Genomic DNA, 25,929 nt, shown 5'->3' with positions numbered 1-25,929 from the left:
CACACTGAGTTGTGGAACCGTGACAATACTGTATTGAATACAAATTAAAAAAAACTAACTGTCACATCCAAACATAGACTAGGTGTGAACAGGTGCTAACCTAGAGTCACCAACTCATATACCATCAGATAAATAATGCAGCACTCTGTATACAGAGTGCTGCCTTATTTATTTGAATACTGTATTGAAGTTACACACTTTGGTGAGTTGAGGTGGGGTATGGTAGGGTCATCATACTGGCGTGTGAAGAATACTGTGGAGGAATTCACTGTGGAGGTATCATACAGTGTTTGGGGGGCACTTTTGTTGACATTGTACTTTATGTTTGCAATGAAAGTGGGAGGGGTTTGAGGGGTGATCATTTTTATTAGATTAAAAGAGTAATAATGTGGTCTCCAGTTTTATGTACATACAGAAGTAAGAATTTAACCAATTTTTAAATCTGCATGAGAAGTAGCTGTCACCCCAATAATCATGACCAGCCCACACTTGCAAATGCATTTTTATTCCATTAGTTCTAAGGCTGGTTTCACACTTGCGTTTTTGTCTGCAGCGTTTTTTTTAAAAAAAACGCATGCGTTTTTTTCCCCTATATTTAACATTAAAAACGCATGCGTTTTTATGTGTTTGCGTTTGGTCGCGTTTTCAATCGCATGCGTTTTTTTACTGCATGCGTTCATTTTCAAAAATGCAACTTGTAGTATTTTTGAGGGGCGTTTTTTGGACCAAAAAAAACGCATGCGTTTTCATGCGTTTTTTTTTTGGACAAAAAATGCATTGGCGTCAATGGGGACTCATGCGTTTTTTTTGTACATGCGTTTGCATGCGTTTTTTGACGCATGCGTTTTTAAAACAAAAGTTGAATAGACTGAAGATAAGGTTGTCTAGACACTGATAAGCCTCCCCCATAGCAGCAGGGTTATAAAAGGAAGGTTGGGGGAAGTTTCTGGTCACTTCTCATGAGACTCAAAAGAAGACCAGACCCTGGCCGGACGCATTGGTGGACAAGACCCAGAGCAATGTGAGTATATCCTAGCCAATGCATTTATTTTAAATTTTTTGGATCTACATGTCCTAATTTCTTTATTTTTTTCTTTCAACATGCATCAGAATGTCTTCTACGGAGTATTCATCTGATGAGGAGTTCCAGCCACGTCAGTCAGAAGTGGATCGTGTCAGTGAGGTTAGTTTTTTGTCCTTCAGCTTGGTAAGTATTGACTGTCACATCGACACATGAGACAATTTGATTTTTTTTTTTTATAGAGCACTTCAACTGAGGGACAGAGAGGGACTGAGCAGCGGAGTCAAGGTCCAGTGGGAAGACGGCAGCGGGTATGTATACAAGGAAGACTGTCCTCATTGTAATATTCTTGATTCTTCCTTTCTGTACCCTTGATTTTCTTAAAATTTTTCTTGTATGATCCTTTTCTTAAAGTTGTCTTTCATATTCCTGCCCTTTCTCATATTCTTGTTTTTTTTTTTTCCTAATGTGATTGAGCAAACTTAAATGATTTTCTTTTACTTTTAGGTATCACAACGGGACGAGGACCGGATCGATAATGACCTCCTGATCACCCTGGTCCAGGAGCGAGTCCCGTTGTGGGACAGCCGGGATCCACAGCACGCCGTCAACAGTACGCTACGTCGGTTGTGGAGTGAGGTGGCCCAAGCATTGTGGGATGGCTGGGAGAATGCCCCGCCACGGGTCCGTAATGCATTTAGTAAGTATTGCACTGCAGTGTGAAGCAGCAGAGACCTTGGCCGGGCTCTCTTGACTGTGTGTGATGAAAGAAACTTTTCGGAGTTTCTGTCATCACACACAGTCAAGAGAGCACGGCCTAAAGTCCTTTTTCTGACCATTATATTTTATTGTTATTTCACAGTGGACAAAGTAAGAACACGTTGGCGTTCCACGAAGGACCGCTTCAACAAGGACCTTCGTGATGAGAATCGTGCAGCCAGTGGTTCTGGAGCAAGGCACCGGCCGTACAAATATCACCGTGTGCTGGCCTTTCTAAGAACGGTCCTTCTCATGAGAACGTAAGTATTTCTCACATGCTTCCGGTTGTATTTCATTGAGATAATCTGTCATTTTTAATTCCACAGGATGTACCGTCTTGTTATAGTTTGGTATTAATTTTCTGTTTTCTTTTTTCACAGCACATACTGCACGACTGTCGCAACAGGTTCTGGAGCGGTCCTTCAGCCGGCAGCCACGGACCCGTCCCAGCCATCCAGCAGCGCAGCACCAGGTGGGTCTTCCACACTCACTGGAGACCAGGGGGCTGGCCCATCAGGTCTTCCCCTTTCGCAGTCCTCTTTCACTGCACCCATTTTTGCGGGCACATCCCGGCAGCGACAGAGGGCTTCGGATAGGTCCGTCATGCCCGAGTTTTTGCACTTGAGCTCAGTGCTACACGAAGCTATCAAGGCTTTAGGTGACAGAATGGATGTGTCCCATAATCTCTTACATTGTCGCATCCAGGATGTCGCCAAAAGCGTTGATCAAGTGAAAGCCGACCTCAAGAAGCCAGCTCATCATTTTTTTAATCAAATCCAACAGGGCATGTCGGAACACCTTAGCCCTGATCTCCAGCTGAGTGTGATGCAGGCCTGCAATGTTGCTTTTGTGCAGACTATGCAGCAGAGTCAGAGTCGTAATGTGGCGGCATATCCTACTGTGCTGTCACTGTCACTATTAAACACCATTCCTACCGCTGCTGCATACCACTGCACGGCCACCTCTATTCCATCCACAGGTGTACTCCACTACAGCGCCAACACGATGACGAGTGCTGTTGGACATCCCACCGCCACCACCGTGACAACCGCTGCTCCGGCTTGGACCTCCCCTGCTGACACCATGATGACGCAGGACCCTGGCATGGCTTATCGGCCCGGCCCCCTCCCGATGCAGCAGGACCCATCCAGGGCATATCGGACCGGACCCCCCCCGATGCAGCAGGACCGAGGCATTGCTTTCCGGGCAGGACACCCCCCGATGCAGCAGGACCGAGGCATTGCTTTCCGGGCAGGACACCCCCCGATGCAGCAGGACCCAGGCCAGGCGTATAGGACGGCCCACCCCCCCATGCAGCAGGACCCAGGCATGGCGTATCGCACCGGCCCCCCCATGATGCAGCAGGACCCTGCCACGGCTTTATGTTCCCCCCCAACAGCAATGCAGCAGGACACTGGTATGGGCTTTGTTTTCCCCCCCCCCAACGAGGCACCAGGACCCTGGGAGGGTTTTATGTTCCCCCCCCCAACGAGGCACCAGGATCCTGGGAGGGTTTTAGTCCCCCCCCCCCCAACGAGGCACCAGGACCCAGGCGGGGCTTTATCTTTCCCCCTCACTACAATGCTGTTGGACTCAGATGTTGCCGAGCGCTCCACAATGGAGACGGACTGTGTAATTGTGGAGCCGGGTCCTGACGTGTCTCCCGCCAACACTCAACATCCTAGCCCAAGAATACATCCCCCTACCAGGAGAACCCAAAGGCAAACCGGAAAAACTCATAAAAAACAAAAAACTCTGAATATTCCTCCCCCATCACCTACCGATGTGTCTCTATTGTCTGTTGTGTCTCAACCTTCCAGTGTGTCTCAAGCCCCTCATGTTTTAAGCCCCATCCCCGAACTTCCAGACCCTTCCAGTTTTATTGCCCCTTCTCCTGCCACCTCTGCCTCCTCCACGGTGAGCCAGGCTTCAGTTCTGAACACCCCCCAGATACGTCACTCCACCCCACGCCGGCGCGGTACAACCCGTCGCGGTAAAAAAAAAAAATTTCTTTGTGTTTAATCAATAAAAAAAAAGTTTATTTGCAACAATTATGCTTGGTTTATTTTGTCTTTCACCCCTCTCAATACACATCAATAAACTTCGCCACACACTTATTATTTTGGCCAAAACATATCTCCAGTAGTATAAAATACAAGACAACATCTATATGTGTTTCTTTAGTATACAGATCTGAGTTGGCCAAAAAAATATTATTTATTTCCATACTCTTATTTTTGTACCTAGTGTAGTGTCACTGTACAAAGAGAAAATGGTGGAATTCAAGTTCAGAACTCAACTGAACCGGTCAGATGTCAAAATAGACACCTGACCGATTAAGTTGATTACTGCCTTGTATATTCACCATATTCTATATAGCACATTATGTTACAATGGTTGTCAAACTGATGGGACAATGTTTGTCACACGCTACATATCTATGCTCACCTGGCCAGGTGTAAGAAATTGTGAATTCATGATCATGTATATGTTTATCATGAATTTATTATTTCTTACACTTGACTTGATGGGTATAGAGACCGTGACAGTATTGACGCAATGACGTCAACAAGATTACCAATAAATAAATAAAAATTTTGTACCATTATTATAAGTATGGGGCCCGTGTTTTATATCATTCTTTGAAAACCAAAATAGGGAGTTCAACAGAGGTCAATTACGATGAAAAAATAAAAATTATTACCTCATTAAATGTCACCCACTCCTGGTTTTGGATTACAAAATATGATATACATATCTACTGCCCATCTTTGGACACAAAAAAGTTTATTAATTAGAAAAATTTGTATCAGTGTTTAATAATTGGTAAACATAAACATACAACAGGACATTTACACAACATTGTCCTGCCATGACACACGTCCAATATCGGACACAAAATAGGCCGCAAATTGGTCCCGCATAAGACCAACGGCTGCAGTTGACCGCATCGGGTGATGGTGAAAATCAGGCAATGGGTGTGAAACAGGTTCATCAAGTTCAATGTGGGGTCGCTCCTTAGCCATTATATAATTGTGTAGAACCACACAGGCTTTGACCACCTCGTCCACTGTTTCCACTTTTAGATTGATGGCTGTTGCAAGAATGCGCCATTTAGCAACAAGAATGCCAAAGCTGCACTCTACGGTTCTTCTGGCCCTGGTCAGTCTGTAGTTGAATATTCTTCTAGTGTGGTCCAAGTCCCTACTAGAATAGGGCTTTAGGAGATTTTCACACATCTGGAAGGCCTCATCCCCAACCATAACAAATGGCAGCGGTGGGCCTTGAGTGTTGGGAAGAGGGTGTGGAGGGGGAAAATTAAAATTGTTGCCATACACCCGACGGCCCATATCTGAGCTCTTGAAGGTCTGGGAATCATTGCCACGGCCAAAACCTCCAATATCCACGGCGATGAAGCGACACTCCGCATCCGCTATTGCCATGAGCACTACCGAAAAATATTTTTTATAATTATAAAACTCAGATCTGGTTCTGGCAGGTTTGACAATGCGGATGTGCTTTCCATCCACCGCCCCTAAACAGTTGGGGAAATCACACACGTTCAAAAATGTAGTTGAAATTTCCCGCCACATGTCCACGGTGGGTACGGGTATAAACTCCTCACGGAGTACATTCCATAACGCACGACAGGTGTCCACAACAATTCCGGAGAGGGTTGAGATTCCAAGGCGGTATTGGAAGTGCAGGGAAGATAAACTCTCTCCTGTGGCAAGAAATCTAGAAGAAAAAGAAACAAAAAAAACATTTTAAATCGGCTCTTAATGGTGTGTTTAAAAAAAATAAAATAAAAAAATAAACAAACATAGAAAACATGTCATAACAACAAAGTTGACGGTCATTGGTTTAGTTTTTGAACGTACCGTAATGTCACTAACAGACGTTCCTCAGGTGGAATCGCTCTACGGAGCCGTGTGTCCTGTCGCCTTATGGATCCTTCAACACGAGCCAGTAAATCCCGGAAAGAATCTTGAGACATTCTGGTATAATCCTGGAATTTCTCCGGGTTGGCATTCAGCTCCCCATAGAGCGTGTGATATGCTCCACGGCTCTCACGCACTTCAATGATGGGGTGCCTCCAAAAACGCCGACGCTGTCTCCTTCTCCATCTTTGGTGGTTTCGGTCTTGCTCCCAAGCAAAAACACAGGCAAGGAAAATCTTGAAGCTGAACTCCAGTTTGAAATAAAAGTTATCCATAGAAAGATCCATCGTGACACCGGAAACAGTAGCAAGCTCTGAAAATTTCTGTCCCCCTAGGGTCTATATATTGAGAGACAATCATATACGCCCTCTCTATTCCCATTGTTTGTGTCTGGTTATCTTTTTTTTTTTTTGAAAAAATGTTCAAAAAAACGCAAACGCATGCAAAAACGCATGTAAACGCGTGTAAACGCTGCTTTTTTTTATGCACGCGTTTAACGCATGCGTCAAAAAAACGCAGCGTTTACACGCGTTTACATGCGTTTTTGCACCATGCGTTTTTTTTAAAAAACGCATGCGTTCAAAAACGCAATTGTGAAACCAGCCTAATCCTGTTGGCTGAGCATGCTCAGACGCACCCTATATCCCTGTCTAATAAAGCAGCAAACACGTGGGTTTTAACACAGCTCAAATTTGCTATTCCAAAGATCCCTCTGATACCCGCTGCATTTGTACCTAATAACTGTCTAATTAATAAAAAAATAGATGCACTTATGACTTTGTCTAGTAAAACATCTCCAAACTCTCTCATGGCATCCTCATTGCCCTGATGACAGCCTTGTTGTAGCACATCTCAACTATTTTATCATCAGTTTTGCTATGAATGCATGGTATAGCATGATCTAAAGATTCTCATGAACAACCAATGAAATATGAAGTTTCTAAAGAGTAATGATGAACCCTGGTAAAATAGTGAGTCTCACTCCCTACCTTCAAAACTATCAATGGCAGTTTCATCAATATAAATAAAAATTGTCCATGTTGAGATTGATCAGCTTTCTGAAATATAAGGAAGATAAGCAGCGCACCAATTAAATTGTATAAAAATGGGAGTATGTTATTGATTTCAAATGCAACTTTTCAGCTCGAGAAAAAAAAAGTGATGAAAGGGGTTGTCTGGATCTAACATACTGATTTTAAAGCCAACCTCTCAGCAGGATTTTGCTAAGTAACCTACAGACACTCTCAGGTTGGCACTGTTAGGGCTCATTTCCACTGGCGAGGAAAACGGTCGAGTGCAATCCGATAAAAAATCGGATTGCACTCGGACCAATGTTATTCAATAGGTGTCTTTTCATTTGCGATTTTTTTCTCTGCCAAAATCGGACTGAGAAAAAAATCGCAGCATGCTGCGATTTGCTGCGAGTCTCGGACGAGACTCGCCAATGCAAGTCAATGGGTGCGAGAAAAAAATCGCACAGCACTCGCACCATGCGAGATCTGTCCGATTTTTACGCACCGGTGTCCTTTGAAAAGCCGGCAATTCAGCGCGGTGTACAGTAAAATCACACTGACAGGTTAGAATAGACTAGATATATACACATAGAATGTGTATATATACATATATATATGTCAGTGAGACACCTATATATGTATATTTATATTTAATGCAGCGCTAGATAGCATAAAAGCCGCTAATTCAATTGCAGGCTTTTGCTCTCTCCTTCACAAACCCGACAGGATATGAGACATGGTTTACATACAGTAAACCATCTCATATCCCCTTTTTTTGCATATTCCACACTACTAATGTTAGTAGTGTGTATGTGCAAAATTTGGCCGCTGTAGCTGCTCAAATAAAGGGTTAAATGGCGGAAAAACTTGGCGTGGGCTCCCGCGCAATTTTCTCCGCCAGTGGTTAAGCCAGTGACTGAGGGCAGATATTAATAGCCAGGAGAGGGTCCATGGTTATTGGCCCCCCCCCTGGCTAAAAACATCTGCCCCCAGCCACCCCAGAAAAGGCACATCTGGAAGATGCGCCTATTCTGGCACTTGGCCACTCTCTTCCCACTCCCTGTAGCGGTGGGATATGGGGTAATGAAGGGTTAATGCCACCTTGCTATTGTAAGGTGACATTAAGCCAGATTAATAATGGAGAGGCGTCAATGATGACACCTATCCATTATTAATCCAATTGTTTGAAAGGGTTAAAAAACACACACACACATGATTTAAAAGTATTTTAATGAAATAAACACAGCGGTTTTTTTAATATTTTATTGCTCTCTCAATCTATTTGCTGACCCTCGCTTGGCAAAACAATAAATGCACAAGATACATACCCTCTGTTGAACCGTCACGTCCCACGAGGTAATCCATCTGAAGGGGTTAAAATAATTTACAAGCAGGAGCCCTGCAAAGGCAGCTGTGCTCGTGCTTGTAATTCCCCGGAGAATGAAGGAAATGTAGGTCATTGACCTACATTTCCTTCAGTCGCGGTGATGCGCCCCCTGGTGGATGTCCTCATATGACCTGGAGCTTGGGAAAAAGTTCCCAGGCTGCAGTTCATGAGAACATCCAGCAGGGGCGCATCACCGCGACTGAATGTAAGTATAGATCACTCTGCTTTCCTTTCAGCACCCGGGGGATTACAGGCACGAGCGAGTGGTTTATCGCAGCTCATGCCTGTAATATTAGTTAACCCCTTCAGATGGATTACCTCGTGGGACATGATAGGACATCAGAAGGTATGTATCTTGTGTGTTTATTATTTTGCCAAGCGAGGGTGTTGCTGATGGATTGAGAGAGCAATAAATTATTAAAACAACCTGTTTGTTTCTTTCATTAAAATACTTTTTAATCATGTGTGTGTGTGTGTTTTTTAACCCTTTCAGACAAATGGATTAATAATGGATAGGTGTCATAATTGACGCCTCTCCATTATTAATCTGGCTTAATGTCACCTTCCAATAGCAAGGTGGCATTAACCCTTCATTACCCCATATCCCACCGCTACAGGGAGTGGGAAGAGAGTGGCCAAGTGCCAGAATAGGCGCATCTTCCAGATGTGCCTTTTCTGGGGTGGCTGGGGGCAGATGTTTTTAGCCACGGGGGGGGGGCCAATAACCATGGACCCTCTCCTGGCTATTAATATCTGCCCTCAGTCACTGGCTTTACCACTCTGGCGGAGAAAATTGCGCGGGAGCCCACGCCAATTTTTTCCGCCATTTAACCCTTTATTTTAGCAGCTACAGCGCAGAAATTTTGCACATACACACTACTAACATTAGTAGTGTGGAATATGCAAAAAAAATGGGGATATGAGATGGTTTACTGTATGTAAACCATGTCTCATATCCTGTCGGGTTTGTGAAGGAGAAGGAAAAAGCCGGCAATTGAATTAGCGGCTTTTATGCTATCTAGCGCTGCATTAAATATAAATATACATATATAGGTGTCTCACTGACATGTATATATGTATATATACACATTCTATGTGCATATATCTACTCTATTCTAACCTGTCAGTGTGATTTTACTGTACACGGCGCTGAATTGCCGGCTTTTCAAAGGACACTGGTGCATAAAAATCGGACAGCAATACGGATGTCATACTGATGTTATACGGATGATGCGATTAAAAATCGCATTGCACTCGCATTGCACTCGCATGACACTCGCATGACAATCGCATACGTTACATCCGTTTTTTCGGTCCAGATTACGGACCGATTTGTCTCTCGCCAGTGGAAATGAGCCCTTATACTGATTATAATGATACCTGGGTTGATTAATTTCGTCTTTTGGTTGTTGTATAATCTGTATTTGTAGTTTTCAGTAAATGAGATTTTCGTGCTCCAGAGCAGCCTGTGTATGTGGTGCTCTGCTTACATATGCATCTTTATGGACATTTGACAGGTCACTGATCCTTCAGTGACCTGCCTCCTATTTTACATAATACATAGAATAATAACATTGTTTTGAAAATCTTGCTTACAGGTTTGCTTTAAGAGTCATAATTGCCTCCCCCAACCCCTCAAAAAATGTATATATTTGTCGGTGTCACAAAAGAGCATACACTATATTACAATTTTACCACCCTTACAAGGTAATTTTGCTCTTATTGTGGCCTCTAAGTGTTCCCATGCATGCATGCATTTATTTATAAAAAGACAGAAAACTAACCTGTCCCTGTTTCCCCGATGATCCGGTCTCTGCAGTGTGCGCGCTGTAACTCCGCACAGCAGGCGCAATACAGTGATATCATCGCACCTGCTGCACTTTTGCATCAGACCTCAATCGCATAGGGAAATGATGTAAAAAAGAGCTTTGTTCCATCATTGCTTTCAATTAAATCTGCATCCAAGGGAGGAGTGGTGCCGACTCTGGGCCTCCTACGACTCATGGGCCTTATACCAGCCATATGATGGTAAGCCACTGACCCCCAATAATCAGTTGATATCTGCTCCTGCAGTGGCAGGATGCTAGGCTAGGTACACAATACGTTTATGCCTATTGTCAGGGACCCCCGCTCAGGAGATGTTTGCCCAACAATGGCCACAATCAGGATGTTTGCAAAGGCATTCATCTGTAATAGGAACTCACTGTAAAAAAAAAACATATTCTGTATGGAACGTTAAAATGTATCACAACTAAGTCATAGTTGTCGAAATGTATTGAAACCATTACACTTCTCTTTTCCTAATTTTCCTTTCAGATTGAAAGTGTTTAACAAAAACAGTACACATGCCCTGATATCCCTGCCGCAAAGTGAGAATAAAGTCAAGAGGCTTTGCGTAGATTTCAGTGGGAATTGTTACCGCAATAGCATTACATATGTATCGGTGTCATGTTCTGGCATTGTTCCCAATACTGTCTGGCTCAGGTAAGATAACTAAAATTACATTCTACTAGCTTATATTGTTACCTCAATAGTATTACATATGTATCAGTGTCATGTTCTGGCGTTGTTCCCAATACTTTCTGGCTCAGGTAAGACAACTAAAATTACATTTTACTTGCTTATATTTACCATGGTATTGCATGATTCTTGCTTACCCCAACAACTGCTATTAGGAAAGAGTTAATATTATTACGTGGCTTGTGGATCTTGTTGAAATTTTCAATTTGTGCTGCTATTAACCTATTAAAATGCCTGGGATTTACACCTTTGTTAATCAGGACAATAGGACCGATTCATTAACCCCTTCACACCATGGCCATTTTCCATTTTTTTGCTTTAGTTTTTTTCCTTCCCTTCTTCCAAGAGCCATAACTTTTTACTTTTCCATCAATATAGCCATACAAGGGCTTCTTTTATATGGGATGAGTTGTACTCTTGTATGGTGCCATTGATTTTACTAAAGTGCAATTCTACAATAGTTTTTTTGGGGGGTTATTTACCATGTTGACTACAGGTGCGTCTCACAAAATTAGAATGTCACCAAAAAGTTATTTTATTTCAGTTCTTCAATACGAACAGTGAAACTCACATTGGGTAGAGCCAATACAAACAGAGTGATCTATTTCAAGTGTTTATTTCAGTTAACGTTGATGATTATGGCTTACAGCAAATGAAAGCCCAAAAGTCATTATCTCAATAAATTAGAATACTTTATAACACCAGCTTGAAAAAATGATTTTAAAATCTGAAATGTAGGCATACTGAAATGTATGTTCAGGAAATGAACTCAATACTTGGTTGGGGCTCCTTTGGTATCAATTACTGCATCAATGCGGCGTGGCATGGAGGCGATCTGCCTGTGGCACTGCTGAGGAGTTTTGAAAGCCCAGGTTGCTTTGATAGCAGCCTTCAGCTCATGTGCATTGTGGGGTCTGGTGTCTCTCATCTTCCTCTTGACAATACCCCATAGATTCTCCATGGGTTTAAGGTCAGGTGAGTTTGCTGGCCAATCAACCACAGTGATACTGTTGTTTGTAAACCAGGTATTGGTACTTTTGGCAGTGTGGACAGGTGCCAAGTCCTGCTGGAGAATGAAATTTCCATTTTCAAAAAGCTTGTCGGTAGAGGGAAGCATGAAGTGCTCTAAAATTTCCTGGTAGACAGCTGAGCTGACTTTGGTCTTGATAAAAGCATCACTGATTGTGGAAACTTCACACTAGACCTCAAGCATGTTGGATTGTGTGCCTCTACACTCCAGACTCTGGGACCTTGATTTCCAAGGTCTAGTGTGAACTAGATTTTCAGAAGGCTGGCAGGTGCTGTGAAACCTGAGTTTTGGAAAGGCCCTCAGATGACCCGGTATCATACATTTAGGAGAGCTCTCAATCCTACATTTGGGAGGTCCCGCTCTCATTCAATATTGTTTCCTAGATAGTGGAATACATATTCCCCAGCAATTTACAATGCCCATTTTGAATTCTGGGCTTTGCCTGCCACCACCACCATGTCCACCGCCATGTCAATATGCGGCCCTCTCTTCACATTTTCATAGGACTAGCAGGTGCCGTGAAACCTGAGTTTTGAGAGCTCCACAGTTCATTTTGGCCACCAGATCAAAATGGAGCCACTGTCATAGCGGTTGAAGCCTTTGTAAGGTGAATATAATACAGGAGTTGAGGGAGCTGTATAATTAATGTCAGTAAGTTGGATTCTACCAGACACTAAAAGCATTAGAATTACATTCTGAATACAGTGTATACAAGCGAGGACCTGTATTGTGGTCAGTCTGTCAGGCCTGAAACCAATGTCAGGAACATGTACAAGCTTCATTTTACTTTGAAGCAGCCTCCTCAAGGGAAAGAGACCGGAGTGCCATTGACCAAGCTGCACAAGCCTACGCACTTCTTCTGGAAACTACCGAACCAGGCAGAATGTATCGTTTCCATGGTTTTGGGCAACAGCGACATAATTACAGAATTTGTCAAAGAGAGTGATGAAGTCTGTGGAGTGTATTATTCAGGTGACAGGCAGTGCTACAGAGCTCAGGTAAAGGCGTTAGCATGGCAATAACAACGTTCCAATATGTGTAAGACTGCAGCCTGAATAGGTCTGTGGAGCATATTAACCCAGTCTCTAAGACCTGCTTAATATGCACAGACACTGGCCAATACCCCACCACCACTTTTTTTTACCAAAATTTTGAAAATTTAAGGGTAGAGACTGTCTAACAAAGAGACACTATTCTCATTTAAGAGCCTGGTTAAGCCAGGAATTGTCTTTGGCCAGCACCGGACAATGTAAACTGTTATTACTGTTATTGAATATGTATGCCCTATCTAAGAAACAATTTGGGAAGAGACATATATGCTGACAAGGGACAACTGAACACTGAGCTGGGACCAAAAAGTGGACATGGTTGCTGAATGTGCTTACTGTATGTGCAACTGCAGGTTGTGGGGAAGAGGCCTCAGCGCCTGCTTCCTGGACCGCAGATTGGGAAGGATGTAACACAGGGGAAAGGCTAGTCTTTTCAACCTGAGACACAGATTTTGTACCCAGGCATTCCGCCCACCTACTGGAGTGCTGCACATGTCAGCAGTATATGGCATATGCTAACAGAGGTATTATGTCAAATTTCCCTTTATAAAGAAATGTGCCTGTAAGATTTCCAATCTAGCAGCATTTATATAGAGCATATTTCAATACTCATATTATTATTCTGTGTAAGACTGAAACCTGAAGAAGTGTGTGGAGCATATTAACCCCTTACTGACATCGGACGGGATAGTACGTCCGAGGTCAGCTCCCCTGCTTTGATGCAGGGCTCCGCGGTGAGCCCGCATCAAAGCCGGGACATGTCAGCTGTTTTGAACAGCTGACATGTGCCCGCAATAGCGGTGAGTGAAATCGCGATTCATCCGACGCTATTAACTAGTTAAATGCCGCTGTCAAACGCAGACAGCGGCATTTAACTACCGCATCCGGCCGGGCGGCCGGATATGAGCGCATCGCCGACCCCCGTCACATGATCGGAGGTCGGCGATGCTTCTACATTGTAACCATAGAGGTCCTTGAGACCTCTATGGTTACTGATCGCCGGTAGCTGTGAGCGCCACCCAGTGGTCGGCGCTCACAGCACACCTGATTTTCTACTACATAGCAGCGAACAGCAGATCGCTGCTATGTAGCAGAGGCAATCGTGCTGTGCCTGCTTCTGTGCATGGCAAAAGTTAAAAAAAAAAGTTAAAAAAATGTGAAAAAAATAAAAAAAATATAAAAGTTTAAATCACCCCCCTTTTGCCCCAATCAAAATAAATCAATAAAAAAAAAAAATCAAATCTACACATATTTGGTATCGCCACGTTCAGAATCGCCCGATCTATCAATAAAAAAAAGCATTAACCTGATCACTAAACGGCGTAACGAAAAAAAAAATCGAAATGCCAGAATTACGTTTTTTTGGTTGCCGTGACATTGCATTAAAATGCAATAACGGGCGATCAAAAGAACGTATTTGCACCAAAATGCAATCATTAAAAACGCCAGCTCAGCACGCAAAAAATAAGCCCTCAACCGACTCCAGATCATGAAAAATGGAGACGCTATGAGTATCGGAAAATGGCGCAATTTTTTTTTTTCTTTTTTTTAGCAAAGTTTGGAATTTTTTTTCACCACTTAGATAAAAAATAACCTAGTCATGTTAGGTGTCTATGAACTCCTAATGACCTGGAGAATCATAATGGCAGGTCAGTTTTAGCATTTAGTGAACCTAGCAAAAAAGCCAAGCAAAAAACAAGTGTGGGATTGCACTTTTTTTGCAATTTCACCGCACTTGAAATTTTTTTCCCGTTTTCTAGTACAAGACATGGTAAAACCAATGATGTCGTTCAAAAGTACAACTCGTTTCGCAAAAAATAAGCCCTCACATGGCCAAATTGACGGAAAAATAAAAAAGTTATGGCTCTGGGAAGGAGGGGAGTGAAAAACGAACACGGAAAAACGAAAAATCCCACGGTCATGAAGGGGTTAATTCATTGATGTTCCACAATGTCCAAGTGCAGACCCAAAAATCAACATCAAGCTACACGCTGAAAGAGACAGTGAGAAGGGCAATACAATAAAAAAAAGTGTTATAATAATATAATATATAGAGATTGGGAGTAGAAATTTGACCATTGCACAATGTACAAAGGTTTCCAAAAATTACCCAACAGGTCTTTATCATACACTCTGAAAGAGACGGTGATGGGGACTTCACAATAAATGTTGTAGTTACAGTTATATGAAAGTTTGGGCACCCCTATTAATCTTAAGCTTAATGTTTTATAAAAATTGTTTTTTTTGCAACAGCTATTTCAATTTCATATATCTAATAACTGTTGGACACAGTAATGTTTCTGCCTTGAAATGAGGCTTACTGTACTAACAGAAAATGTGCAATCTGCATTCAAACAAAATTTGACAGGTGCAAAAGTATGGGCACCCTTATCATTTTCTTGTTTTAAATACTCCTACCTACTTTTTACTGACTTACTAAAGCACTTTTTTTGGTTTTTTAACCTCATTGAGCTTTGAACTTCATAGCCAGGTGTATGCAATCATGAGAAAAGCTACTTAAAGTGGCCACTTGCAAGTTGTTCTCCTGTTTGAATCTCCTCTGAAGAGTGGCATCATGGGCTCCTCAAAACAACTGTCAAATGATCTGAAAACAAAGATTATTCAACATAGTTGTTCAGGGGAAGGACACAAAAAGCTGTCTCAGAGATTTAACCTGTCAATTTCCACTGTGAGGAACATAGTAAGGAAATGGAAGAACACAGATCCAGTTCTTGTTAAGGCCAGAAGTGGCAGGCCAAGAAAAACATCAGAAAGGCAGAGAAGAAGAATGGTGAGATCAGTCAAGGACAATCCTCAGACCACCTCCAGAGAGCTGCAGTATCAACTTGCTGCAGATGGTGTCACTGTGCATCGGTCAACTATACAGCGCACTTTGCGCAAGGAGAAGCTGTATGGGAGAGTGATGCGAAAGAAGCCGTTTCTGCAAGCACGCCACAAACAGAGTCGGCTGAGGTATGCAAAAGCACATTTGGAGAAGCCAATTTCTTTTTGGAAGAAGAACCTGTGGACTGATGAAACCAAGATTGAGTTGTTTGGTCATACAAAAAGGCGTTATGCATGGCGGCAAAAAAACACAGCATTCCAAGAAAAACACTTGCTACCCACAGTAAAATTTGGTGGAGGTTCCATCATGCTTTGGGGCTGTGTGGCCAATGCCGGCACCGGGAATCTTGTTAAAGTTGAGGGACGCATGGATTCCTCTCAGTATCAGCAGATTCTTGACAATAATGTTCATGAATCAGTGACAAAGTTGAAGTTACGCAGGGGATGGATCTTTCAGCAAGACAATGATCCAAAACACCGCTCCAAATCTACTCAGGCGTTCATGCAGAGGAACAATTACACTGTTCTGGAATGGCCATCCCAGTCCCCAGACCTGAATATCATTGAACATCTGTGGGATCATTTGAAGAGAGCTGTCCATGCTCGGCGACCATCAAACTTAACTGAACTGGAATTGTTTTGTAAAGAGGAATGGTCAAAAATACCTTCATCCAGGATCCAGGAAGTCATTAAAAGCTACAGGAAGCGACTAGAGGCTGTTATTTTTGCAAAAGGAGGATCTACTAAATATTAATGTCACTTTTCTGGTGAGGTGCCCATACTTATGCACCTGTCAAATTTTGTTTGAATGCAGATTGCACATTTTCTGTTAGTACAATAAACCTCATTTCAAGGCAGAAACATTACTGCGTCCAACAGTTATTAGATATATGAAACTGAAATAGCTGTTGCAAAAAAATTTTTTTTTTAAAACATTAAGCTTAAGATTAATAGGGGTGCCCAAACTTTTTCATATAACTGTATTATAATTGCTAGATATAGGGAGTACAAGTTTCACCAATGCACAATGTACAAAGGCTTCAAAAAATGAATTAAGCAGTCTGTATCATAGTATTATACAAGCTGAAAGAGACCATGATGGGAACCTCACAATAAATTTTGTAGTTATTATAATTGCTAGAGATAGGGAGTACAAGGCTTACCACTGCACAATGTACAAAATGTACAAAGGTTTCCAAAAATTACCCAAGGGGTCTGTATCATACACGCTGAAAGAGACTGTGTTGGGGACCTCACAATAAATGTTGTCGTTATTATAATTGCTAGAGCTAGGGACTACAAGTTTCAACATTGCACAATGTACAAAGGTTTACAAATTTAAAGACATTACCCACTGGGGGTATACATATATGAACACTAAGTACTTTTGCAGAAGTAGGAAGAATAGGAGGTGACTTCCAGAACAAAATGGGTTTGGCTGATTCTCCTTGTACCATGGGTCAAGAAAGGTGCACAGCCAGCATTTCATGGTGGACAAAATGTATTTCACGAGAGGGTCTGGGAAAGGCATCTTGACATGAACTGTGCCATGTGTGGTAGACTACAAACAGTCAAACGTTCAGTGTCCCCAAAAGGGCGAACACCAACCATCCTCTCCTCCTCTTCTTCAGGCCATCCATGCTGAACAGCAATGAAGCTGGGATTGAAAGTCCCCTCTGTAGCGCAGACAAAAAACTCCTGTTCCTCCTCATCCTCTGTTGTGAAATTGGATTTTGGGCTCCCCCGGTGGCCACTGGTGGAATTGAACTGGTGTGCATCATCCTCTCTGTTCACCTGTTTCCATCAGGATGTGGGAGTCGCTATTTAGCCTTGCTCCTCTGTCACTTCCATGCCGGTCAACATTGTAATCAGAAGCCTTTCTGTGCATGTTCCTGCTGCTAGACAACTCCCAGCTAAGTTGGACTTAGTCCTTGTTTGTTTTTGCATTTTGTTCCAGTTCACAGCTGTAGTTTCGTTTCTGTGTCTGGAAAGCTCTTGTGATCTGAAATTGCCACTCTGATGTTATGAGTTAATACTAGAGTCTTAAAGTAATTTCAGGATGGTATTTTGATAGGGTTTTCAGCTGACCATGAAAGTGCCCTTTCTGTCTTCCTGCTATCTAGTAAGCGGACCTCAATTTTGCTTAACCTATTTTCATACTACGTTTGTCATTTCATCTAAAATCACCGCCAATATTTGTGGGGGCCTCTGTCTGCCTTTCGGGGGAAATTTCTCTAGAGGTGAGCCAGGACTATATTTTCCTCTGCCAGGATTAGTTAGTCCTCCGGCCGGCGCTGGGCGTCTAGGGATAAAACGCAGGCTACGCTACCCGGCTACTGTTAGTTGTGCGGCAGGTTTAGTTCATGGTCAGTTTAGTTTCCATCCTTCCAAGAGCTAGTTCTTATGTTTGCTGGGCTATGTTCTCTTGCCATTGAGAACCATAACAGTTTGACCGGCCCCAAAAGGGTTAAATTAATTGACAGAGAAAGGAGAGAAAAGAGAAGTCTGCTGAAGATTTTTTTTTTTTTTTTTTTCTCAGTTCTGAGTGTGCTTGTAATTGAATCTCTTGCAAGTCTGCCTATATTGCAGCCTTTCTCTCTCTCTCTCCTTCTAATCCTGGAATGGCTCTGTGTTCACCTGTTTAAAATGGATATTCAGAGTTTAGCTGCAGGTTTGAATAATCTCACCACGAAAGTTCAAAACTTACAAGATTTTGTTGTTCATGTTCCTATATCTGAACCTAGAATTCCTTTGCCTGAATTTTTCTCGGGGAATAGATCTTGCTTTCAAAATTTCAAAAATAATTGCAAGTTGTTTTTGTCCCTGAAATCTCGCTCTGCTGGAGATCCTGCTCAGCAGGTCAGGATTGTGATTTCTTTGCTCCGGGGCGACCCTCAGGATTGGGCTTTTGCATTGGCTCCAGGGGATCCTGCGTTGCTCAATGTGGATGCGTTTTTTCTGGCCTTGGGGTTGCTTTATGAGGAACCTCAGTTAGAACTTCAGGCGGAAAAGGCCTTGATGTCCCTATCTCAGGGGCAAGACGAAGCTGAAATATACTGCCAGAAATTCCGTAAATGGGCTGTGCTTACTCAGTGGAATGAGTGCGCCCTGGCGGCGAATTTCAGAGAGGGTCTCTCTGATGCCATTAAGGATGTTATGGTGGGGTTCCCTGTGCCTGCGGGTCTGAATGAGTCCATGACAATGGCTATCCAGATCGATAGGCGTCTGCGGGAGCGCAAACCTGTGCACCATTTGGCGGTGTCTACTGAGAAGACGCCAGAGAATATGCAATGTGATAGAATTCTGTCCAGAAGTGAACGGCAGAATTTTAGACGAAAAAATGGGTTGTGCTTCTATTGCGGTGATTCAACTCATGTTATATCAGCATGCTCTAAGCGTACTAAGAAGCTTGATAAGTCTGTTTCAATTGGCACTTTACAGTCTAAGTTTATTCTATCTGTGACCCTGATTTGTTCTTTATCATCTATTACCGCGGATGCCTATGTCGACTCTGGCGCCGCTTTGAGTCTTATGGATTGGTCCTTTGCCAAACGCTGTGGGTATGATTTGGAGCCTCTTGAAACTCCTATACCCCTGAAGGGGATTGACTCCACCCCATTGGCTAGCAATAAACCACAATACTGGACACAAGTAACTATGCGGATTAATCCGGATCACCAGGAGATTATTCGCTTTCTTGTGCTGTATAACCTACATGATGTGTTGGTGCTTGGATTGCCATGGCTGCAATCTCATAACCCAGTCCTTGACTGGAAAGCTATGTCTGTGTTAAGCTGGGGATGTAAGGGGACGCATGGGGATGTACCTGTGGTTTCCATTTCATCATCTATTTCCTCTGAGATTCCTGAATTCTTGACTGAATATCGTGACGTTTTTGAAGAACCTAAGCTTGGTTCATTACCTCCGCACCGGGAGTGCGATTGTGCCATAGATTTGATTCCGGGTAGTAAATACCCTAAGGGTCGTTTATTTAATCTGTCTGTGCCTGAACATGCTGCTATGCGAGAATATATAAAGGAGTCCTTGGAAAAGGGACATATTCGTCCTTCGTCATCTCCCTTAGGAGCCGGTTTTTTCTTTGTGGCTAAGAAAGATGGCTCTTTGAGGCCGTGCATTGATTATCGGCTTTTGAATAAAATCACGGTTAAATATCAATATCCGTTGCCACTGCTGACTGATTTGTTTGCTCGCATAAAGGGGGCCAAGTGGTTCTCTAAGATAGATCTTCGTGGGGCGTATAATTTGGTGCGAATTAAGCAGGGGGATGAGTGGAAAACCGCATTTAATATGCCCGAGGGCCACTTTGAGTATTTGGTGATGCCTTTTGGTCTTTCAAATGCCCCTTCAGTCTTTCAGTCCTTTATGCATGACATTTTCCGTGATTATTTGGATAAATTTATGATTGTGTATCTGGATGATATTTTGATTTTTTCGGATGACTGGGACTCTCATGTCCAGCAGGTCAGGAGGGTTTTTCAGGTTTTGCGGTCTAATTCCTTGTGTGTGAAGGGTTCTAAGTGCGTTTTTGGGGTTCAAAAGATTTCCTTTTTGGGATATATTTTTTCCCCCTCTTCCATCGAGATGGATCCTGTCAAGGTTCAGGCTATTTGTGATTGGACGCAACCCTCTTCTCTTAAGAGTCTTCAGAAATTTTTGGGCTTTGCTAACTTTTATCGTCGATTTATTGCTGGTTTTTCTGATGTTGTTAAACCATTGACTGATTTGACTAAGAAGGGTGCTGATGTTGCTGATTGGTCCCCTGCTGCTGTGGAGGCCTTTCGGGAGCTTAAGCGCCGCTTTTCTTCCGCCCCTGTGTTGCGTCAGCCTGATGTTGCTCTTCCTTTTCAGGTTGAGGTCGACGCTTCTGAAATCGGAGCTGGGGCGGTTTTGTCGCAGAGAAGTTCCGATTGCTCCGTGATGAGACCTTGTGCTTTTTTCTCGCGTAAATTTTCGCCCGCCGAGCGGAATTATGATGTTGGGAATCGGGAGCTTTTGGCCATGAAGTGGGCTTTTGAGGAGTGGCGTCATTGGCTTGAGGGGGCTAGACATCAGGTGGTGGTATTGACTGACCACAAAAATCTAATTTATCTTGAGTCCGCCAGACGCCTGAATCCTAGACAGGCGCGCTGGTCGTTGTTTTTCTCTCGGTTTAATTTTGTGGTGTCCTACCTGCCGGGTTCTAAGAATGTTAAGGCGGATGCCCTTTCTAGGAGTTTTGAGCCTGACTCCCCTGGTAATTCTGAACCTACAGGTATCCTTAAGGATGGAGTGATATTGTCTGCCGTTTCTCCAGACCTGCGGCGGGCCTTGCAGGAGTTTCAGGCGGATAGACCTGATCGTTGCCCACCTGGTAGACTGTTTGTTCCTGATGATTGGACCAGTAAAGTCATTTCTGAGGTTCATTCTTCTGCGTTGGCAGGTCATCCTGGAATCTTTGGTACCAGGGATTTGGTGGCAAGGTCCTTCTGGTGGCCTTCCCTGTCTCGAGATGTGCGAGGCTTCGTGCAGTCTTGTGACGTTTGTGCTCGGGCCAAGCCTTGTTGTTCTCGGGCTAGTGGATTGTTGTTGCCCTTGCCTATCCCGAAGAGGCCCTGGACGCACATCTCGATGGATTTTATTTCGGATCTTCCTGTTTCTCAGAAGATGTCTGTCATCTGGGTGGTGTGTGATCGTTTCTCTAAGATGGTCCATTTGGTTCCCCTGCCTAAGTTGCCTTCTTCTTCCGAGTTGGTTCCTCTGTTTTTTCAAAATGTGGTCCGTTTGCATGGTATTCCAGAGAATATCGTTTCTGACAGAGGTACCCAATTCGTGTCTAGATTTTGGCGAGCATTCTGTGCTAGGATGGGCATAGATTTGTCTTTCTCGTCTGCTTTCCATCCTCAGACTAATGGCCAGACCGAGCGGACGAATCAGACCTTGGAGACATATTTGAGGTGTTTTGTGTCTGCAGATCAGGATGATTGGGTTGCTTTTTTGCCTTTAGCGGAGTTTGCCCTCAATAATCGGGCCAGTTCTGCCACCTTGGTGTCTCCCTTTTTCTGTAATTCGGGGTTTCATCCTCGATTTTCTTCTGGTCAGGTGGAATCTTCGGATTGTCCTGGAGTGGATGCTGTGGTGGAGAGGTTGCATCAGATTTGGGGGCAGGTAGTGGACAATTTGAAGTTGTCCCAGGAGAAGACTCAGCTTTTTGCCAACCGCCGGCGTCGGGTTGGTCCTCGGCTTTGTGTTGGGGACTTGGTGTGGTTGTCTTCTCGTTTTGTCCCTATGAGGGTTTCTTCTCCCAAGTTTAAGCCTCGGTTCATCGGCCCGTACAAGATATTGGAGATTCTTAACCCTGTGTCCTTCCGTTTGGACCTCCCTGCATCTTTTTCTATTCATAATGTTTTTCATCGGTCATTATTGCGCAGGTATGAGGTACCGGTTGTGCCTTCCGTTGAGCCTCCTGCTCCGGTGTTGGTTGAGGGCGAGTTGGAGTACGTTGTGGAAAAAATCTTGGACTCCCGTGTTTCCAGACGGAAACTCCAGTATCTGGTCAAATGGAAGGGATACGGTCAGGAGGATAATTCTTGGGTGACTGCCTCTGATGTTCATGCCTCCGATTTGGTCCGTGCCTTTCATAGGGCTCATCCTGATCGCCCTGGTGGTTCTGGTGAGGGTTCGGTGCCCCCTCCTTGAGGGGGGGGTACTGTTGTGAAATTGGATTTTGGGCTCCCCCGGTGGCCACTGGTGGAATTGAACTGGTGTGCATCATCCTCTCTGTTCACCTGTTTCCATCAGGATGTGGGAGTCGCTATTTAGCCTTGCTCCTCTGTCACTTCCATGCCGGTCAACATTGTAATCAGAAGCCTTTCTGTGCATGTTCCTGCTGCTAGACAACTCCCAGCTAAGTTGGACTTAGTCCTTGTTTGTTTTTGCATTTTGTTCCAGTTCACAGCTGTAGTTTCGTTTCTGTGTCTGGAAAGCTCTTGTGATCTGAAATTGCCACTCTGATGTTATGAGTTAATACTAGAGTCTTAAAGTAATTTCAGGATGGTATTTTGATAGGGTTTTCAGCTGACCATGAAAGTGCCCTTTCTGTCTTCCTGCTATCTAGTAAGCGGACCTCAATTTTGCTTAACCTATTTTCATACTACGTTTGTCATTTCATCTAAAATCACCGCCAATATTTGTGGGGGCCTCTGTCTGCCTTTCGGGGAAATTTCTCTAGAGGTGAGCCAGGACTATATTTTCCTCTGCCAGGATTAGTTAGTCCTCCGGCCGGCGCTGGGCGTCTAGGGATAAAACACAGGCTACGCTACCCGGCTACTGTTAGTTGTGCGGCAGGTTTAGTTCATGGTCAGTTTAGTTTCCATCCTTCCAAGAGCTAGTTCTTATGTTTGCTGGGCTATGTTCTCTTGCCATTGAGAACCATAACAATCCTCCTCATCCTCCTCCTCCTGTTCTTCGTCATCTCCCAATGTGGCCTGAGAATATTGTCTGAGGCTGGACTGCGTGGTATCAGCCAATGTAAAATCTTGCTCCATAGCCACCTGCTCAGCATTCAAAGCTTCCTCTTTCAGATTCTGCAGTGAACGTTTTAATAAACAGAGCTGCGGCATGGTTTTGCTGACAATAGCGTCATTAGCACTCTTGGTGCAGAACTCAGTTTAAAAAACCTCACATATGTCAGTGATCCACACCCACTCAGCAGATGTAGTGTGTGGGAGCTGAGTGTTACTTTTACGGATATTGAAAAGCTGGAATTCAGCTACTGCCCACTGTTGTTCACTAAACCTTTGACGCATATGAAATGTCGAATTCCAGGGTGTCCGCAGGTTAAAAATCAGTCGGTGACGAGGCAAATTAAAGCACTGTTGCAGCGCAGCCAGACCGGCGAAAGCCTGGATGACTTTCGGAAATGGGTGCTGACATGTTGGTATGTTTAAAAAAAATGCTGTGCAACCAAGTTCAGCACGTGGGCCATACATGGAACGTGTACCAGCTTGCCAAGTTTTAAAGCCGCCACTAAGTTAAGCCCATTATCACACACAACTAGACCTTGGCTTGAGGTTCAGCAGGAAGAGCTGATCGGTCTCGTCTTTTATCCCTTTCAACAGCTCTGCTGTATTGTGTGCGTGCTTTATCATCTAAACAGATGAGCTTCAGCAGAGCATGCTGCCACTTTGCCAAGGCAGTGCTGCAGAGATCTGAAGCTGGGAAGTGATGGGGAGGCTAGTTCAGCTGAGGATGCTGAGGATGAAAAGAGACAGGAATTGGCATACAAGGAGACTGAAACCCTGATGGGTGTTGGGCCCGCTATTCTTGGTGTGGGTTAGATGTGTGATATCCCAGCCTCTGACTCTGTCCCAGACTCCACCAGGTTCACCCAGTGTGCCATCAGGGAAATTGAGCTTCCCTGTCCACAAGAACTTGTCCACATGTCTGTGGTTAGGTGGACTTTCCCTGTGACTGCATTGGCCAGAGCACGGTTGATATTTTGTAACACGTGCATCTGTGAAAAAAAGTGGAGGCTGGGAAGCGAGTACTTTTAGGCTGCCACCGCCAAGAGGTTGTGGAAAACTTTGGTTCCCACAACTGCAACATTTTCAGGGCTAGCAATTTGGCAATGTCGGTGTTTAGCGTTTGGGCCTGTGGGTGGGTAGGTGGATATTTCTGCTTCCTGTTAAACGTCTGTGTCATGATATGTACTTTTACCCTGTCCTGTATTTGAATAATATGCCATTTGATGTATGTAACTGTTCTCTGGTTTCTATTAGCTGTAATTTATGTATTTTCTTGTGCTGGGAGTCACCTGTAACAATGTCTCCTTCCCCCAATACTTGCAGCCCTAAGCTTTAATGTAATTAAGCTTTGTCAACTAGTGAAGGAATAGCCATTCTTCCTCACAGCAGGTGGCTAGTCAAATGCACATACTACCTAGACTAAGCGGAGCCGACCAGCATAGAATCTTCTGATGGACCCAACCATTGAATAGAAGGTGTGACCCCTACCCCCTTCATGGGTGGATCCCAGGAGCTCAGACAATCCATTCTTATTTTGAGATCAGATGTGAGTTGATCCTAAAAGGAGAAGGAGTGGGGATTCTTAGCTGAGGCAAGACCCCACATCCATCTGTGACTGCGGAAGCGAACGGGGCGAGACTTGAGCTGAGGACATATCTCGTCATTCGTGAGATTGTTTTGGGATCCCTTGGACTCGTGTGGACTATTGCTTGGTTAGCTGGCACAAGGATTATCGGAAGGTGCCCCGAACCTGTTCCGTTGGACTAATTGTGGACTCTGTAGATCTACCTGCATGTGTTGTTCCAGCGTTCTTGATAATAAATCTGTGGAATCATCCCTTGGCCTGTTGCCCCTTCTTGCTCTGCCGTACACCCCGTCACAAACTGGTGGCAGCAGTGGGATCAGAGCAGAAGGAATGGAGGACAATGGCCCAACATCGGGAACCAGCACCGCAGAGTACAAGAACTGGACTTTGGGGAGCCTACAATCAAAGGCCCGTGAAGTAGGAGTCCGTTTTAAAGGACTCTCCAAGGAGCAGCTAATTGAGGCTTTGGAAGGAGTTCGCCTGCAAGATGACGCTGAGGAAGAATCCTCACAGCAAATGGAGGAAAGACTGCAGCCGGAGGTAAATACCCAAAAAAGTCAGTGGGTTGTGTGGTACGAGGAGGAGTTGGCATTGCTCGGAGAAGAGGCCACCATAGACGATAAGAGAGAGGCCATTCACAGAGCTCAGGAGAGGGAGAGGGAGGCCATTCACAGAGCCGAGGAGAGGGAGGCCATTCACAGAGCCGAGGACAGAGCTCAGGAGATGGCATTGCTGGAGAGGCAGATCGCTTTGGAAGCAGCTAGAAGCTCCAGACAGACTGTAACCCCAGCACCCACCATGAGGGAACACCCCAGAGTGTCCCGCAAAGACTTCAAGCCATTTAATGAGGCTGCAGGCAACATTGAGGGCTTCTTCCAGGACTTTGAGCATCAGTGTCCATTAATGGAAGTCCCGGAAAGGGAGCGAGTCCGACATCTGGTGGGGCTCTTAGAGGGTGGAGCTGCCGAAGCCTATAGAGCTATGGACCCTTGGGAGAACCATGAGTATGTGGAGATTAAACAGATTATTCTAGAACATTATGCTGTGACACCAGACACTTACAGGACTCAGTTCCGTACTTTAGCTTGTGATGGGGAAGTGTCTTTTAAGATATATGCTCATAGACTCAAACAAATATGTCATCGCTGGCTAAAGGCAGAGGAGGCCTTAACCTGGGAGACCTTCCTCCAGGTTATCCTAAAAGAGCAGTTTTACTTCAAGTGCCCTGCTGAGATCCGGGAATGGGTGCGTGAGAGG

At 44.1% G+C, this 25,929-nt stretch overlaps 1 protein-coding gene across 1 annotated transcript in view; it reads left to right on the top strand.

Moving 5' to 3' along the window:
• Window positions 1–25,929, top strand: part of PLXNC1 (plexin C1) — a 551,210-nt gene that overhangs the window by 232,825 nt on the left and 292,456 nt on the right. Inside the window, exon 11 of the mRNA XM_077265401.1 lies at window positions 10,438–10,605. Within this exon, the coding sequence (XP_077121516.1) occupies window positions 10,438–10,605 (168 nt within the window). The remainder of the gene's footprint in view (window positions 1–10,437; window positions 10,606–25,929) is intronic.

The sequence above is a fragment of the Ranitomeya variabilis genome, chromosome 5, assembly GCF_051348905.1.
Source record: "Ranitomeya variabilis isolate aRanVar5 chromosome 5, aRanVar5.hap1, whole genome shotgun sequence".
Lineage (NCBI taxonomy): Eukaryota > Metazoa > Chordata > Amphibia > Anura > Dendrobatidae > Ranitomeya > Ranitomeya variabilis.
Note: the sequence above shows the minus strand (reverse complement) of the source record. Positions and strands in the feature narration are given on the sequence as shown.